Source organism: Artibeus jamaicensis, unplaced genomic scaffold (genome assembly GCF_021234435.1).
Source record: "Artibeus jamaicensis isolate MK-2021 breed Jamaican fruit bat unplaced genomic scaffold, CSHL_Jam_final contig_233, whole genome shotgun sequence".
NCBI classification, from domain to species: Eukaryota; Metazoa; Chordata; class Mammalia; order Chiroptera; family Phyllostomidae; genus Artibeus; species Artibeus jamaicensis.
Window position 1 is genome coordinate 24966346 of NW_026521486.1, and position 20405 is coordinate 24986750.

Genomic DNA, 20405 nt, shown 5'->3' on the forward strand with positions numbered 1-20405 from the left:
TTATCCTAAATAATATTTAACTTTGAGAAAGCTGAAGCTACTATTATGACTGAAGTAGTACAAATTTTATGGTTTTGGTTCTTTTTTAAGTATCTGTTCCAGGTTTTAGACATTTACTCTCCTGGTATCAAAAGTAATTAAAGATCTAGAGCACCACCATACAACAGAACTTTCTGTGATGATGGAAAGGTTCTCTTCAGTATGCAATGCAGGAGCCACTGGCCACATGAGGCTATAGGGCACTTAAAATGTGGCTAGTGTGACTAAGATACTTAATTTTTTTTCATTTAATCTTAATTCATTAAAATTTAAATAGACAAGTGGTCATACAGCACAGGCTGAGGTGAAGAACACGAAGAGGCAGCGAAAATATGGCCAGTTATGATGCAATAATTAACATGATCTTTTCTCACAATTACTTGCTAAAGGTTTAAAATGTGTCATCCAAAGCCAAGACCAAGTATCATTTAAAAGCAACCACTCCCTCTTTTTTTAAGACATTTCAAAGGAAAAAGGACACATGGACAACAATCTGGTGATTGCTGAGGGGAGGCAGGTGTACGGGGACTAAATGGTAATGGAAAAAATCAAGATTAAAATTTTAAAAAGAAACTAATTTCAAAAACTTGAAGTGCCTAAGAAAAAGTGCTGTTTAAGCCAATCTACAGACTCTGTCTGCCAAATGGTGTTATGAAGTCCCAATATTTTCATCTGTAAGTACAACAAATATGAACTTCCCTTCTAAGCTTAAATCCAACTTTCTTAGTCAAAAACTAATGAGTAGATAGCTTTTTAAAAAGTGACAATGAGTCCTTGCTGCTTATTCTGCACATTTACTGCTGCTATTTGCAAATTAATAAATTTCCCTCACAGATTTCACTTTTAATTCATTTCAGGCTTTCATACATCACACTGATTTATCAGTCCCTACAGTGTCCACTGCATTATCTTACAATACGCATCATAACATGGGCCAATTATAATAATCAGAAAAAGGGTCCCTTCCAGTTAAGGGCGGAATGCTAAATGCTGCGCGGGGCTAAGAAATAACCCCAGTGCACTTACAACTTAAAATCCAAGAGCGGTAATATTTATTGGGCACCTTTCTTTATGGCACGATTCTTGGAAAACTGCATGCCAATTCAGCATTAAGTAATAGTTAAATGTCTTTTATGACTTTTAAGTCAAATGTGAACATTTCTACTGAACACCTTGTGTACAAAATGCAAAGAAACTGTCTGGTCATTTACGGTCTCACTCATTGTACAAGAGAAAAAGTGTTCCTGTTTAAGTTAGCACTACTGGTTATAATTAAGGATTTCTAAAAGACTCTATGTAAATCTACACATATTAAAAGGCAATCACAACCCTGACCGTACGGCTCAGTTGGTTGGGTGCCATCCAGAAAATCGAAAGGTCACCAGTTCGATTCCCCGGTGAGGGCACATGTGTTTTCTCTCCCCCTCTCTCTCTCCCTTCTCCACTCTCTAAAAACAAATAAATAAAATCTTTATTTTAAAAAAAAAGGGCAACCCTAACTACTATTCTGCAACTTGAATACTTTCCGCAATGATGTCACCAATATCTATTCATTAATATATTAACGAGATAGCTAAAGGGTATAATTTGATATACAATACTGTTTTGTAATAGTTTATTTTTTATTGTATTTTTCCATTGCCATTTATCCCCCTTATACCCACTTCCACCTCCACCCATCTCTTCCCTCCAGCAACACTGTTTTAATCTACTAAAGAAATACACGGGACCCACACACACTAGCCCCTAGTTATAGCACATAAGCACTCAGTATCTTCCATCCAAAGAAGTTAGTTCTGACTTCTTAACACCCAAACAACCCAAACAGCTCTTTAGTGCAACCTACATGGGTATGTAGGAATCTTTATTTTCCTTTATTAACTTCCTAACAAACTTTCACTAGTAGCCTTTCTAAATTTTTTTCTGCATTCCTAAAGACAATTTTTATGCTTTGAATTATTCATCCTCAGATCATCTCAACATAGTCAGTAAAGCAGGAAGCAAGGTAAATGTCTTACATCCTAAACATCTTTATTACATAAACTTCTCAAAAATCTTTCTGTATCCCACCAATCCCCCCTTAACTTGTCCTCAAGTCTCAAATGACAAGTTGTCTTTCCTCCTTTCTAAGGTTAATGCAATACTTTTGGTTCAGCCTCCCTACCTCTACTCTATCAATTGTTTTCTGTCTTGTATCTTTGATGGCTCCTGTCAGGTACCTGCTATCAAAAAACTTTGTTTTGCCCTGGCTGGTGTGGCTCAGTGGATTGAGTACCAGCCTGCAAACCAAAGGGTCCCCTGTTGATTCCCAGTCAGGGCACATGCCTGGGTTGAGGACCAGGTCCCCAGAGGGAGCTGCGTGAAAGGCAACCACACATTGATGTTTCTCTCCCTTTCTTTCTCCCTCCCTGCCTAAAAAGTAAATAAAATCTTTAAAAACAAAAACAACTTTGTTTTGATAACCCTAACCTTGCTATCACTAGTAGCACAGTTTTATTTCTCCTAACCACAAAAATTACCTATTGGTATACAGTTCATACCACCATCCATTAGCTATTAACCTTAGTCTAACTTCCTATCCATCACTCAACTATCTCTGCTTTCTCCAAGTCTTCATAACCAAATCCAGTGGCCAAACCCAATTTCTGACCTTTCTGCAGCATTCAATATGGGTATGTTGTATCCTTACTTATGTAGCGTATACTACCATTCTTGTTTTACTGGTCATGCTTTGTCTGCCTTTTAGTTTCAAATCTTCCACTTCCCAAATATAAATACCCCCAAGATTCCCTGTTGTTACCCAAATAAGAGAATATAGAAAATTATTAAAATTTACCAAATCAACAAGCAACTCTATTCAGGTAATTTTCAAATTATCATCTCCTGTCTAACCTTCAGTTCTGTACCTGTAACTCCTTATTGGCCATCTCTTCCTGACATTAATTTAAAATTCACTACCTTCACCCCATACCTTCCCCCCAAAAAATCCCTCAAGGGTCAATGATACCACACTTTTCCTAATCTCATTATCATTAGTCTGCCTTAGAGCAGTCTTTGTCTGCTAATTACTGTCATGTTGATTCTTCTTTAACAGGTCCTTAAATCTGCCTCTTCTTTCCATTTTTAGAACCACTATCCTACTGTAGACCTTCATGACCTTATACCTAATTTACCCTAAAGTGATCTCAACATACTTCCTTCCCTTTTCTACTTCCAGTACTTCAACTCTATCCAACTCAAAAAGCTTTCTGATGTTCTTTGCCTAAAATAAAAAGCCTCCACCAATACCTTCCGTGACTGTACCCATGACTCTACCTTACCTATTCCAGTCTCTGCATCATACAAACTGGTTCTGAACACATCCTATTCTACTGCCACAGTGTATTCATTTTCCTGCCCACTCCATACTTTTCTCTCATTATTCTAGCAAGCAAGTCCTTCAAGGCCAGGATCAAATCTTACCTATTCCATGAATCTTTCCAATTGCCTAAGCTTTCCTCCTTTGAGCCCTTAGGTTCTTTACCACGTTTCTGATATTAGCATTTTTAAAAGTGTATTTCCCAAGGATCTACACCCTTGGGAATGAACAGAAGCTACCTCTTATAACTAATTTTATCTCCAATCTCTCAAGCAGTTCACTGAAAAGTAATACAGTGAACACTAACTAATATTAAAATGAAATTTCCCAGAACCTGGTCTAAAATTATTATTTGTCAAAAACCCAAAAGGATTATACATTAAGTACGGGCCAAGTGCTCAGAAATGCCCATTACTTACCCACTGAATTGGTCTGACCAAAGTTAGTCAGGCTTCTCTCTTCCCCACAGACTCCTAAACTATGGCTAGCTCTCAGCTTAAACCAATGAAGAACTCTTAATCCCCTCTTACGGACTCATTCTGAGTATTACCTGACCATAGAAAAAGGTATCTATCATACGGCCCTTGTCCTGTCATCTGCTAACCCTCACCTGCCTGTCACGATCCCCCACAAAGACCCTGCAGACACTATTCACTTCTACTATAAAGGAAAAGCCTTTTTTGTGTTTGATTTTGAAATGCCTGCATATCCCGTGGCCAGAGCATTCTCCCTAATACAGTAGTCTTTTCGAATAAAACCTCTCCCTAAGTAAGGATTTATTTTTAAAATCTCTATGGTGACTGACTTGGATGGGGATTGGGCTTCACTTATGGATCTGCACCATCCCCACCTCAATAATGTCACTTTGTGAGTCAATTAAACTCCTTTCCTGTCCGGGAGGGACCATTCCTTGAGTTCAACTCATAAAACAGTGCTCCATCTTGTCTACAGCAACATGGTAAGGAGTTACTTTGGTATTTTCAAGCAAAGAAAAATTTTTTTGGCTGAGTAGAGAATCACACCCTGACTAAAGTGAGAATATTTTCAGCTCTTCTATGAGGCCTCTTCTCTTTTCCCTTGATTCCTCAGTGGGGAACAGTCCTCTTGCCCAGACCCTTTAAATTCTTATCTCTGACTTAAATATCTAATCTCACAGACAGCTCTCACTTTAGTGGGTACCATTCCTCTTCTTCTTCCACTGACTGCCACTTCGCCTTTACAGAACTACTTCAGGTTCAGTATCTTTAAAACTGGCAAAATTTTTCTAAAGACAATTTAGAACTTCAGTATCCTCCTTGGGAAACTTGGCCAAAACTGTTTTAGGGAAAACCTCTCCTTTCCCATCACTGTGCTCTTCCTTCCTGCCTTTTACCACCCTGGACCCTCCCTTCGGCTCCCTCGAATCCTTCTTCCATCCTCTTTTAATACCCAGCCTCCACCATCCCTACATCGACCAGTCAGACCTTTCCCTTCCTATTTAACCCTTCACCTTCCTGTAGTCATTTGAGCTTTAAGACTCCCTTTTCCCCACTAGGGACTCATTAAGAGCTCAGGGACCTGAATTTAAGAAAATGGAAAAAAAAGGAATTGGAAACAGGCTAAAATCTTTTCTCTACTCAAATGAGCTTTAGACACACCCAGACAGTCCTTGGTCTCTCTTTGTTCCCTAACTGAAAATTTAGTTCACACCCTCCATAAGACTACCCATCAGGGAAAAGATAATCTCAAAGGTCTCTTCCACAAACTTTGTTGGGTATACTTCAGCACTAACTGACTGGGCAGGAAACACAATTATGATGGGGGGAAAAAAGGAAAAAAAGTTAAAAAGTGAGCTGTAAATTTCAAACTGAAGCTGTAAGCTCTCTACTTTTGTCTATTTGTATATTTTCATGTTATGTATATAAAATATTTTCCTATCTCTGGACAGTATTCCTAGTGTAAGAGGGTGCAGCCAGGGGGGCCCAAAAAGGAAGATTTGTAATGAGGTCCAGAACTCAGAGTGTCCAGGGAATATTAAAAATATGGGATGTCCTCACCCCCACACGTCTGAACTAAGGAATGGGACACATGGAGCAGAGCCATTGAGAATTGTTTTGCATAGCAACAGTTCTGCAGATAATCTCTAGAACAGTCATTTAACGTATCTATAGCCTTTAACTAGTTTCATAGGTATGTTACATAGCTGTGGCCATGCTCTGAGCCAGGGAGACGGGAGTGACTTCCATCCAGGATGTAACTAGAAGGCAACTCCCCCTGGCTAGCTACAGAGCCAGATCTTGGAGATGTTTGGCTCCATACCATGGGGCCACTCCTGCCTGGGCTTACTATGGCAGCCCAGAAAATACAGGAATGCTGGCAGGTGTAGTTCACTGTGGGAAGAGTCAGAAATGGGGCTGCAGAGGAACACTGGCACTGGGATTTAAACCTACATGCGGCAGCCATGCCAGGAAGAACCATGCAGCTTTGGGTCTCCCTTTACCACGCAGCTTAGGAAGCCAGAAAGCAAGACGTAGCAGCGACACAGAGCTCTTTCTTAGCAGTTTGGAAGACTGCAAGGGAGATGCTGCAGGAATGAAAGGGGTGAAAGGACTCCTGGCTGGTGGGCCATGAGGTGGTGCCATGTGGTTTTGGATTAAGAACTGGAGATCCCAGTGACACAGTCGATGGTGCTGGGAACTAAGGGAGGCCTGCCAGCCAAGCAGATTACTGGGGAGAATCAGGGGCTAACTGAGCCCGGGACTTCTATTTCTTTTCCTGAGATACGGTACCCCAGACCGGGCAAAGGGGGGAAGAAAGGACTATGTATGTCTGTGGGTGTTTTAAGGGACTTTGGAATTTTAATGAAGACACTAAGTCATTACTTTTAAGTCTGTATAACCTGAATAAATAATTCCTTTCCTTTTCACCAATCTCTAACATGGAGAGCTGTAATTCCCTGGTGGTAGGCAAAGTGAACCTAGACAGAAGGACCCCAGGAAAAGGGGGCATCCATTCAGTAACATTGTGCGACCCCTTCTCTGGTGGCCAGTCAGGGAAAATCACGGGAGACTACATGCGCAGTAGCTTTAAAATAATACAACTACTTGTACATGCTCAGTAAAAGCCTGCCAAAACTAGCCAGGAACGATCTGCCCTAAGAGAATAGAATCCCTCCAGCCCATGAGGTCAGTCTCTGTTTGGAGTTGGCCTGCTCCCATGTTCTCTGCTGTAAACTCTGGGTGTTCGGTTCAATTCTTTGCCCCGATCACCAAGAACCTGGTTACCTCTGCCCACCTGTGACACTAGGATTTCCAAAAATTAAGGAAATTAAACTACTTCTACTTTCAAAAGTATTTTTATAGAAACTAACCGAATAAGAATCCAACATACGCTTAAGTAAACCTTTGGCAAATGAGACTAGTTTAATAAAAACAGCTATGTCTTTTGAGTTATCAGCATTAAGTATAACACAAGTATATATTTTTATTCTACTTGAATATGCTCTTCTTAAACATTTATAGGTTTACTGATATAATAAATAGCATAATTTGTATTTGGCATAATTCTGACAAGCTTTATTTCAACAGTTATAAGCAAACTTAGAAACTGTTCCCAAAAATCTTTGACTAACTTAACAACTCACACTTATGCTAAATTAATTCAGGGATAGTCATTAATTACCTAGGTCATTTCAAAGTAAGACAGAACACTGACACATAAGCACTCCAATTTTATATACAGTTTTTTGCTTCTTGTTTTTATGGTACCAAAGCTAGATATAGTTGAGTCTATTAATGAACATACTCACTTCTCCAACATTGACAAGATGCACTACGAGAAACTATATGGCTATAAAAAGTTGTAAGATGTATATTCATATGCTTGGTCAGTATATTGGCGTATGACATTTCACAACTATCCACCTCATAGTTTTCTCTGCAAAACAGTAGATACTGTAATTGTAAGTTCTAATTTTATATGTTAATGAGACTCCTAGAAGAAATAATTACAGAAAAGAACCTGTATGCAAAGTATGTAGGATGTGTTAATTAAAAAAAAAAAAAAAAACCCAGTCCTAAAGTAAAATGACTAATTCCTCCAGAGTGAGAAGAGGGAAATGTAGGACAAAACTTTAACAGATATAAAAAGCTATAAAGAAAGAGTCCATGAAAAAGGAATTTTGTTTGTTGTGGTAACAGCCAGCTAAAATTTGATAAGCTTATTTGTAAGATTTTCAAAAAGCACGTATCAAATATTACGCTGATGTAAAACTAAAACTTAGTTTTCTATTAAAATGACAAAATTTTCTTGGGTTATTGGTCTGCTCTTAAAAAAGGTTATAAAAGATTTTTCTTTGCCTTCTAAGTAATCTCCTTATAAGATAAAATAGGTTATCAGAATTCCCTGTACTTGCTGTTGACTTTATCGTGTCTTAATAAGTCAACAACAGTCAACAAACTGTCTATGACAGATATCCCATAAGATTATAATGGAGCTAAATTAAACCCTGGCCAGTATGGTTCAGCTGGTTGGAGCGCAGTCCCATAAAGCAAAAGCAAGTTGGATTCCCAGGAAGGGCACGTGCCTAGGTTGTGGACTCAGTCCCTCATCGAGGTGCGTAGAAGAGGCAACCAACCCATGTTCTCTCTCCCGCAGATGTTTCTCTCCCTCTCTCTTCTCCCTTCCCCTCTCTCTAAAATCAGTATGTTTTCAGGTGAGGATTTAAAAATATATATATAATGGAGCTGAATAATTTCTATCACCTAGTGACATCATGGCCATCATAACATCATGCTACAATGCATTACATGTTTGTAGTGATGCTAGTGTAAACGTATCTACAGCCTGCTAGTCATATAAGAGTATAGCACATACAATCACGTACAGCACATAATACTACATAACGATAATAAATGACTGTTAATGGCTTACATTTTTACTATACTATACTTTTTATTATTTTAGACTGGACTTATCCACTTATTTTTAAAAACTTGGCTACAAAACAGGATGCTGAGTTATAGAAGCAGCAACCTCATACATGTTTACCACATCTTGATTGCATCATTTCCTCTCGTGATTGATTTAATCTCACATTATTTTGAATAACAACATGCTGCATAGCCTTATAGACTAGGAGCAACAGGCTATACCAGCAACTTTCAACATTTTTCATAACAGGGCACACATAAACTAATTACTAAAATTCCACAACACACCAAAAATAAAATTTTTACTGATCTGACAAAAATTAGGTATAATTTTGATTCATTCATATCAGACGGCTATTTGTGTTGGCTGCTGTCATTTTTTTTATTTGACAATCTAAGGAAAAAGAGGTCAGTGCCCCTGACTACATAGTCAGGTAACGTATTTTTAAAAAATTCTCGCGGCACACAGGTTGAAAGTCCCTGGACTGTACCATTTAGCTTAGGTGTGTAGCAGGCTATACCATCTAGGTTTGTGTAAGTGCACTCTACGATGTTGACACAATGGCATAATCTCCTAATGATGCATTTCTCAAAACACATCCCCACTGTGAAGCAGAGCATGACTGTACTTAAATAAACAAAGTCTTCTCATATCCTTTGAAAGAGGTAAGGTTCTTTACCATCATGTTCCTCCCTATGTAAACTTTAAAAAAAGATTTCTGACAGTTTGGTTATATAAGCAGCCATGTGCTTTTTTTTCTCACCAGCCTATAATAATATTTAATCAAGTTTTCAAACCTCTTGACTTGTGACATTCTGTCTTTTCAAAATCAAATCCAAAATAATGTCTTTTGCACCTACAATTGTCTCTGAAAAATCCCAAGGGTCCCTTGAGGTTCACAAAGATTTATTCTTTCACTTAGTAAAAAAGAGAAGTGTTAAAACTAGTTAGGTTTATTTGATCAATCTTAAGATTTACATGGGAAGCACTGTCAAATCAGAAGAGATGTTATGCTCCCCTAGGTTAAATTTGTATGAGTAAAATGTTAACATGATTATTTCAGAAACTGTATGTAGTTCCAAGAAATTCAGGATCAATACTCTCACTATCCATGATATGTTTCCAATTTTCAAGAGTTCCAGTGCTGCTCTGCCTAATATTAGACCTCAGTATAGTATCGCAAGTCATAATTTGTTATGCTTTTTATAACTTCAATGATATTTTTATGTTAACATGGTCACAATTGACTCTTTAATTTGAATACAGTATATTTTAGATAACTAATGGTTCTCAACTGGGGATTCACATAACTTACTTTAAGAAATTTTATTACAGAAATGTTTAGGGCTAATTTCAGACTTACTCTTCTTTAAAACAAGGTTAACCACTATATTTTATCTAAAACTGCTTTGATTGATTTGATTTTAGATTGTATGTCACAAAAACCAAACTTCCTTGTCAACTGTTAATTTTGTATACAAATCTCCCAACAGATCTTTCAATTTTTTAATTATCACTAATAAGTTAATCATCACCATGTTAAGTCTTCCATCATCTACAGGCAGTTTTTTGGTTTATTCTTAAAAGGACTTACATATGAGCTACAGGTCAACAAAAAAAGGACCGCTGAAAATCACTATACCAGGTATTCTTGTGTACAAGCTTCTGATGGCATCACTGAAATGTTTTTGAGGCTATACCAGTGGACTCAGGATTTTAAAAAAGGTAGAGGAAAAACCGATGGACTCATAAGATTGATAACCCAACATGTAGCAAAACAAAATTAATTACACAGGACTGAATAAACTGATGAAGGATAATTCTGAGTTTTGTTTAAAATATTGCTGATGCTTTAATGTCCTGGGTTTTTGTTTTTTGTTGTTGTTGTTTTTGATATAAGGAACTCCTATCTCTTTTTCTTAAGCTATCTATAACTTATTAACAATTTAAGCAAAATATGCTTCTGTGAACAGAAATAAAACACTTATCTTTTTCTCCGTGCCTGACTCCTCCATAATTCAAAGATTCTTGAGTATTTATATTTTCATGGCAATACAGTTATTTGCACAGGTTCAGTAAGAGTCTGTCCTCCTAGTTGGGAACACTGGTTATACAACCAAAGTTTGACTGGAAGGCCATATTTGAAAGTGGTGCTCATTTAATCAAATATAACCAGACCCTTTTAAGGAGCTACGGTTGACTTTACAAAGCCAATGCTTACTTACAGTCCGAATGGGAAAACTGGACTGGTACCCAGCTTACACAGTTCCCAGCCTTACAGGTGAAACAAGCAAGGTCACTTCTGGGCAGGCCCAAGAACCCTAAGATATTTGGGGAACATAAAGAATTCACCCAAATCAGTAAGTATTGCAAGTGAAACCTGATGGTGAATTCTTAGCTTCACTTCCTGGCTTCAATAGCCTTTTAAAAGTCCAATCCAAGATTCCTTGTAAAAACTTTCAGCAAAGCAAACGTTAAAGACCTACCTCTACATAAACAACTAGGCCAGATCTAATGAGACCAACTTTGCAATTGTGAAGTTATATTTAATTCCATTGTGGTCTGAATGTTTTTGCCCACACCCTGTCAAACTGGTATGTTGAAATCCTACCCCTCACGTGATAGTATTAGGAGGTGGGATCTTTGGTAGGTAATTAGGATTAGATCAAGTCAAGAGGGTGGAGTCCTCATGAATAGGATTAGTACCCTTTTTGAGATCATCCTCTCTGCTCTCCACATTGTAAGGATACAGAGAGCTCAACACAGAAGTGGGTCCTCACTAGAACCTGGCCATTCTGGCACCCTGATCTTGGACTTCCTGCCTCCAGATGTAAGAAATAAATTTCTATTACTTATAAGCCACCCAGTCTACAGTACTTTTGTTATAGCAGCAATATATCCCTAATAATAACAAAAATCTTTAAACAATTTTTGTTTTAAACAACAGGGAGACTGACCTAGTGCTCACAATTGCCCACTCCTTATCCACTGACTTGGCCTGACCAAACTGTAGTCAGGCTTTTCTCTTCCCCCACTATCCCCTAAACTTTGGCTTGCTGTAAGTTTAAGCTGGTACATATAGAACTTATTCCTGTAACAGTTCATTCCAAACATCAGCTGACCACAGAAAATAAAAGATTCCAGTTCCGTACCCTGACATGCCATCTGTTCACCCCTACCAACTTGGTGCACTCTTCTACAAAACTCCTACTAGCCCCGCTTACCCTTTTCTATAAAAGAAGTCTTTTTGTGTTTGATTTTGAGATGCCTGGATCTGGCGGTCAGAGCATTTTCCCTACTGTAATAATCCTTTTGAATAAAAGCCTCTCCTTACCAAAATCCAGATATGTTTTTATTTAACAGTGCTGTGACAAGCCACCTATCTGCAAATTCCAAAATTACACTAACATTTATTTTCCTCTGTCAAAAGTGACTGGCATCACCCTTACAAGTGTGGCTTGGTTGGAGCATGGTGCTGTAACTAAAAGGTCACACACTCAGGTTGTGGATTCCAACCCCAGCAGGGACAAGTACAAGAAGGCAATCAAGTGATGTTTCTCTCCTCCCTCCCCAAAGCAATGAAAATAAAATATCCTCCAGTGAGGAGAAAAACAAAAAGAAAAAAGCGGTATCATTTTCAAAATTACAGTAAGACCCACATAAAATTAGGTACACTGAGAAAGCACTGCATATAAAATTACTGTCCAGACCAGCAATCTGGCCTTAGGTTAGTCACTAGCCATTAATCTTTCGAATTTATAAAATGAGTAAGTTGGGCCAGGTAATTTCTAATATACCTTCTGTCCTAGGTATGAATTTGGTAAAAAGGTTTAACTGGGACAGGACTATTCATAATACACGGGAATGACACGCTGGTGAACTACTGAGTGCTTCTCCAGCAGAAAAACAGGAACATTTTTAAGTTTATTTTTATAACTTCAAAAACAGATTTAAAAATAATTTCTCAAGATAAAAGTTTCAATAATTTCAATGATCAAACACACACTCATTCAAAAGTACTTCATATACCCACACAATGGAATATTATTCAGCCATAAAAGTGAATAAAGTATTGATACATGCTATAACATGGATGAACCTTGAAAACATTATGCAAAGTGAAAGTAGCCAGATACAAAGGGCCACATATGGTATGATTCCATTTATATGAAATGTTCAGAATAGGCAAATCCATAGAGACAGAATGTAGGTTAGTGGTTACCAGAGATCGGGGGCAAGGGAAAATGGGAAGTGACTGCTAAGGGGCACTGAGTCTCTTTTGGAGGTGATGAAAATGTTCTGGAATTAGACAGTGGTGATGGTTGTGTAGCCTCGTGAATATACTAAAACCAAAGAACTGGACACTTTAATACAAACTTTATGGTATGTGAATTATATATATATTTTTAAACTGGGTTAGAAATGTACTTGAGCACATTATTATATCACCAATGCATAATAATATCCTAACACCAGAAAATGTTACATAATCCACATTTCAAATTCAACTTTTGTTATAAACATGATTTATTTCTGATTAGTATTAGTTTTTCCTAATTTGTGCTTAAAAAGGCACTTTATAGTATTTACAAATTTATAACTTAATTTTGTATAAATATCATGAAAATTCACATCTTTTTATAGTGCTTTAAATATAAAAATTTAAATACCTAATATGTGCAAAGCTCTGGTACATCATGGTGTATGAAGGAAAAAAAAAATCTATTCTTAAAACACTTTTTACCTAACAAAGGGCTGTTGTCTCCACTGGCATAAATCAAGAAACTGTTACAAAGAAATACCATATAATATGTAGCTAAGAGTTCACCTTAAGGAGTTCAGCTGTCAGCTTTCTCAGACTTGCCAGATACAGTTGATACATAGACACACATAATCACACCTCCAATACAGCTGGCCAAGAAGGAGGAAGATTATTACCCCGAAATCCTTTATTTGACAAGGTTTTGGTCCAGAAGTGATAGTGATGACTAACCAAGGCCATCAGAGAAAATGGTCTCCTGATCAAACATACATTACTTGACAAAGGTCCAGTTTTCCAATATTTGGGTGACTACTTTCTCAAAAAATAGGACTATTGTTGACCACATTTACCTCTGCATTTTTTAAAACCAAGAATCGGAGCCCTGGCTGGTGTAGCTCAGTGGATTGAGCGCGGGCCTGCGAACCAGACAATCGCGGTTCGATTCCCAGTCAGGGCACATTCCTGGGTTGCAGGCCAGTTCCCTGCAGGCCAATTCCCAGCAGGGGACGCATGAAAGGCAACCATACATGGATGTTTCTCTCGCTCTCTCCTTCCCTTCCCCTCTAAAGATAAATAAATAAAATTAAAAAAAAAAAAAAACAAAAAACCAAGAATCGGATCAATAACTTTAGGCCTACTGACAATGAATAACTTAAAAATTCACTTTTTTTTTTGCCAGAACATATGATTTTATTTCACATCCCCAATCTCCTGGCCTTTCCAAGCAAAATATAACAGAAAGAAAAAAGAGCAAGTCATATCAGAGCTACCAGGATCACAGTACTGAGCACCAGCAATTTTCACCACACAGAACTCAGGCACATTTTAGTATTTCCCAGTCCCACATCTGAATGTCTTGCACCTTTTGTAAGGCTAACACAAACTTGAGAAACAAAGTGTATCCTATTATCAGGTAACACTGTTTTCCTTGCATTAATGATAAATTGTATTTAAAATAAATAATTTCAAGGATAAGTATCCTAAACTTAGGTTGCCCAGCCCATGTATTTGACTAAATGTCAAAATTACTCACATAGAGAAGTGTTCCCTTCATTAAGATGGACTCATTTCACAGAAGATACACAAATGGTGAAACATGCAATACAGGAACTCAGTTTAACCTTTACCCATCCTACAGGGAAAAGTGCATCAACTGAATAATTTTAATTATTATAAACAATACAATAATAAAGTTTCTCAATTAGACAATGTTTTGATAAAATTATTTTGCCTACACTTAACTCAAACAAGTAAATAAGTATCACAAATGAACTGTTTATCCTCTAGCTTATTTAAAATAATCACCTAAAACAGTGTTGAAGTTAACAATCCTTTAGAACATAAAATGAATTTAGTAGATAGTGGTCATCTTGTTTATATAAAACAAAATAGAAAATATCAGAAGAGTCAAAAAGGTTAAAAAACCACTGACCTAAAATTACTGACTGCCTAAAACAGTGCCTGGCACTTAAATGTTTTCCTGAGCATTAATATTTCTTTTCATTTAGCCATATTATGAATAGCAACCAATTATCCAAAGTCTACTCTTGACTGTGCACTGTACTATCCATTTACAAATACTTCATCAGTTCCCACAGTCATCTTGTAAGGTATTCCCACCTAACAGCACAGGAAACTAAAACTAAGTAACTTGTCCAAGGTTACATGAAGTAGTAGAAGATTTGAACTTGGTTTGTTTGTCAACAAAGCCCATACCTTTCTAACACAGTGTCCCCCTTTATAATCTTCTCTGAATATAAGTTTGCAATAAAATTTCTATGATGGAAATAGATTTTCTCATAGTTACCTGTGGCCTAAACGAAACTATAACCTGTGCTATTTTTCCAATATGTTCAAATTATAAGTTCATATAAATATTTTCCATTTATATACCTTTCAATAGAATCTTTTTTGGTAGTCAAAAAAAGACCGTCATTTCTGATAACCAAAGCATATATAACTATATAAAAATAGTATTTCAGTTGAGCAAATAGAAAAACCTCCAATTAAAGCAAAAAAAAACAAAAAAAAAACCTGAACCAGGGGAAATCACTGTTAGGCCTGAAACATTAAATTTCAAAATCACTCAAATTATTCTCTAGCCAGATGCACAAACCTTAGGTTAAGTAACAATGAAAATACCATATTCAACTACTGTATATGTAACTGTAGTCAAGTATCAATTCACACAAATCAACTCAATGCCTGAAGAGTTATCTAGTCAAGGTTCCCTTCAAGTGTGTTGCTTGGAACAAAGGGTCAGCAGAATATTAAAAGAATATGAAAAAAAAGTCATTGTCAAGTTTGAGAAATAGTGGGTTTAACAAAGTTATTAAATTGGTCTTTCTGCCTGGGGATGTCTGAGTCCTTAATGTGTAAATATAAATTACGAATCTCCAAAAGAAAGTTCCATTACCCTAATAAAGATAAGGTGTACAGAGATTAAGTGATTTATCCAAGGTCGAACAGCTAACTAATAGCAAACTTAAAATGAGAATCTAATTCTTTTGATTCCCACTCCAAAATTTATTCTACCTCCCCAAGACTATATCATATCTGCTATTATTATTTATAAAGGCTTTATTTTTTTTTCTTTTTAGAGATGGGAAGGGAGGGAGAGAGGGAGAAAAATATCAATGTGTGGTTGCCTCTCACATGGCCCCCACTGGGGACCTGGCCTGCAATCCAGGCATGTGCCCTGACTGGGAATCGAATCTGCAACGCTTTGGTTCACAGCCTGTGCTCAATTCGCTGAGCTACACCAGCCAAGGTCCTGGTATTATTTTTAAAATTTTTTACAAGGGTCAGTTCCATAAAAATATAACTTGGGAAACAATAGTGTCTTGTCCTGACATATTTACCACCACCCCACCAAAATAAGTAGCAAAGAATTTTTATAAAACAGAGTTTCCTCAAAGTAAGCTGGGACATGGTATTTACAGATTACACACACACAGAATATTCCAAAACATATATTCTTATAGAAATATTTCCTCTAGACAATCAGAGATATAATCTTTTCTAATCAGTACCTGGATGGAATTAAGAGAATGGTAAAAAATGACAACTTAGATTATGAGGTCCATCAGAGCAGCAACCATGTCTATTTTGCTCACAAATATACCAGAGCCCTAGTGTATAGTAGGTATTCCATACATTCAGAATGAGGTAAAAGTAGGTTTATGGTTGTATGGAAATACAATAATTAATAAATAATAAAACAAGAATAAATTCTGCTTTGCATACTCACAACTGTAAACCTACTTTTGCCCCACCCTGTATTTGCTGAAAGAATGAAAAATAAATCCCCGCTCTACCATTAATTAGCATTAGGTTATTGCTCAAATTATAATCTCTCTGAATCCAAGTTTCCCCACTTGCAAATAAAGCAGTTAACCAAAATGATCAAGATCTTTTCTACCTTTAAGAATTCATGACTCTTACACAAATTAAATCTCAAATCCCCAGCATTTGTGAACATGTCCACAATCAAAAAATTACAACAAAAAAAGGACATTGGCAGGTCACTTTGTAACCAAAAGCAGGTCTGTCCTGCCTCTTCAAAAGCCAATACATGAGAGGCAGATGCTGATGTAAAGAAAAGTGGTTTACTTTCAGGTGCCGACAACCTAGAAGATGGGGGACTCATGTCCTAAAGCTCATCTTCTGGGAAGATGGGGGACTCTTGTCTCAAAGCCCATCTTAACATCTCAGTGCAGGCAGAAGTTTTTATGAGGAGGGACAGAATAACAGAACAAAGAGATCGAGGGAGGGGGGTGAAAAGTTCTCTTCGTGCAGACGAGCACTTCATTCCAACAAGGCAAGTGATGGTCTGGTGTGCATCATCCTGGGTTAGTCATCCTGGCTCCACAGCTGAAGGTCAGCAAATCTCCGGCGGTGGGATGCCTGAAGATTGGAGTCTGTATCCTTTTAAGTTAGTTCCTAGGATTCTTATATAAACATGTTGTTTATCTACAAGCCACATACTGGAGTCAGCAGTTAACAGAAACTATGTAAAAAGAATGGTGAGGTGGGTTTCAATCCCCACTATTACTTCATACTCATTACTTCATTTAATATGCCCAATAAAATGGCAAATTAGAGCAATATTACTACCTACATTTTGCAGGTAAAGACACTGAGGCCCAGAGAAACTGACTGACTAGACTAGAAACACAAAGTTATTAAGTAGTGAAAGGTGGAGTTTAAATCCAAAATTTTAGTATTAAAATCTCTAATTCTTTCCATTACACCTCCAGTGACAGGGATGGAAATGCAGTCTAGATGATGACAGTATTATTTCCCAACTTTCAGCTATTGATGTAACAGAGCTACAGGACAAAGGTTCTCCCAAAATCTCTCCTCATCCCATTTTCCAAATGTTAAAGCTCTGACTCTTCTATAAAGAAAAACGTCTTTTTTAAAGACTTTATTTATTTTTAGACAGAGAAGGGAGAGAAACATCACTGTGAGAGAGAGACAGATGTGAGAGAAAAAGATCAATCAGGTAGGTGCCTCTAGTACTTACCCCAACTACAGACCAAATCCGTAACCCCTGCAGGTGTCCTGACATGGAATCTAACCGGGTGACCTTTCACTTTGAGGGACAACGCCCAACCAAGCCACACTGGTCAGGGCAGAAAAATGTCCTTAATTCAACAAATCAATTACATTTTTCTCCTTGGAGCCTCAGGTTAACTAATATCACTATTATAACAGAAGATGACATTTTCGAAGAATGAAAAGAATCCAAATTATGAATAAAAATCTTCCACATCAAAAGGCAGTTTTAGTTCAAATAATATGTATTCACAGTCAAGTGCTGTTAAATTCAAAGACCATTATTATGCTACATTTAAAATGAAAACTCCACTTAGTGGAAATGAGGCCATTTAAACCATTAACTATTAGGTCTTGTTACAATACTACCACACTTCAAAAATATTAATTGAAGTGCAACTTATCTTAACTCTGGTAATGAACAAACCCAATTCTAGGCCAAACTTGATGTTAAAATAAATTAATGCCATTTACATCACATGCTCCCCCTTCAAGAAATACAGCTAGGCAACCAGAAGCATCCTGGGTTATAGATTTAGATTTCCTCAAGACTTTAACCTCCCAGCAGACTCCCATATTTGTCAACATTAGTAACTTTGTCTTAAAATATCCACACATGTGATGTCAAATATAATTGTTTCTCACAGCTATGGCAAAACCCCCTTTCAATAGGGAGTATACTATACAAAACATACACTTATTAAACCTCTCAAGTACATAACACCTCATTAAATCCTCTGCCAAGAAAATTAAATGAGCATTATCTTTCTGGGGTTTACATGTGGAAACAGTTTGGAATATGCTTAATGAGTCCTCATTATTAAGTATAAGTAGATATAACATGGAAACATAATAATCCTACAGAAGAGTAAAGAAAAAAATTCTCCCTCAAAAAAAAAGAAAAAGAAAAAGGTCACTTGTGTTCATACAAAATTAGTATGCACACACAGGAATGGCACACCTGGCTCATTTATATCTTAAGATCGTTAGTTACTATTGTGTTCTGCACTTCAGTTAAGTTTTGGAGGCTTACCAAAAGTTCAGCTTGTTAAATTAATAACTAAAAATCTCCACTGACTCAAGAGGTCCCATGCCTGAAAAGAACTGACCATGAATACAAGCGAGAATCTTAACAAAACCAAGGCTACAGGCCATCGCATCAATCAGGACTTCAATTCCTCTGCTGGCTCAAGAGCCTCAGACTCATCGCCGTTTCAACACGAACGGCTAAGTTTGAGAGAAGGTATTGAAATCCTGCGGGCCGGTCAAATCTTAGTGAACTGTCACAAAACAGAAGTCACAGCGTAAGTGACAGCTTTGTAGGACGATTCAAAAAACCACAGGACCAGCAACCGCATGAGATTCTTAGAGCAAATCATCTAGAATAGCCTAGGTTATTTACCCAAGTGCCAAGCAGTCCCCTGGGGAGCGCAGCAAATGATAACGTAGGTCCCAAAGACAGGCTCCTTTTCACACCAGGATGCCAACTGTACACTTGCATGCTCCCAAAATAGGGAAAGGTCAACGTTTCCATTTTATTATGGGCTGAAGTTCAGAAGATTCCCAGTGCTGAATTGCTCGACCTACAACCTCGGAGTCACTTTCCAACTGTGTTCTCTCCCAGGATTATTATATCCCCCACAGAAGCCAATTATTAGTTGTAGCACGGCCTGGAAAAATAGTAAGAGGGCTCTAAAAGTTCACGTGAAAGACACAGAAAAGTGGGGGCTTCGAGGGAGACCAACGTGAAAGCATCTTGGGCTCGAATATTCTAAAAGCCCAAATACATACAAAGATCCTTCTCCCTGACGACTCCAGACAGAAAGAGACACACAGTCATTCCGACAGCATGGTGCTGCAGGGGTTCACTGAGCCCAGCAACCGGACTGAGGCTACTATCTGCCCAGATACGGTCCGGAAACCTAGGCAGGGGTCTGCATTGTGGCCAGGCAGGGCGCCCGGCCCCTTCTCCCGGCCCCTTCTCTCTCCTTCCCCACGACCAGGCCTCTCCTTGCTCCTATTCCCCTTTTTCTCCCTCCCTCCCCTCCCCCCCAGACACACACAAAACAAGGCCACCTCCCCCCCAAAACCCCACCAACTTTCCCGTCCCCTCCACTCTTCCTACCTCTCAGAAGCACGCAGAAACTGCAGGCCAGGAGGCTCCTCAGGACGGCCCCCATCTTCCCTTCTCGCGTTCTCTTCTCTCACCGGCGAGGGGCGGCCAGAAAACGGGGAGGCAAGGAGCCGGGGCGGCCGCCGCAGCAGCAGGTCTGCACGCTCATGCTTCCCAGCTTGCCAGAGAGAGAAGAAAGAAAGGCGCACGTCAAGGCTCCGCGCGCGCCGCCGCCCTCTCTACCGCGCCGCCCTGGCCGGGGCTCGCGCGACGCCAGCGTCTGCTTCCATCCCGCCGCCTCCTCCCCCGGCGACCCGCTTCCCCCGCGCAGTTCCTCATTCAGCCTCTTCCTCTCACGCAGCGGCGCAGGGATACGGTCCTCCCGCCGCCGCCACTACTGATCTTCGCCAAGGTCTTCCTGCGCGCTTCCGAACCCCCTTCCTCGGCGCCGCCTCCTTTGCAGTTATGAAAAGAAGTGGGGGTCGCACGCAAGGTCTCTGCTTGGAGACCCCGGGGTGTCTGCCCCGCGAGCAGAAAGGAGTTGGAAGAGAAAGGCCACCTAGCGACGCATTCCAATGGGATTCTTTCCTGGGCCAGCGGCTTCGGTCCGCCCTGCGGAGGGCGTGAAAAGACGTCGAACAACATTGGAGCCGGCGTGGTCG

The 20405-nt window shown here is 38.7% G+C and overlaps 1 protein-coding gene across 1 annotated transcript in view; it reads right to left on the reverse strand.

Annotated features, from left to right (window-relative positions):
- LRP6 (LDL receptor related protein 6) overlaps nt 1–20065 on the reverse strand; it is a 143621-nt gene extending 123556 nt beyond the window's left edge. The window contains exon 1 of the mRNA XM_037164802.2: nt 19756–20065. Within this exon, the coding sequence (XP_037020697.1) occupies nt 19756–19810 (55 nt within the window). The 5' untranslated portion in view covers nt 19811–20065. The remainder of the gene's footprint in view (nt 1–19755) is intronic.
- Nucleotides 20066–20405: the final 340 nt, after the last annotated feature.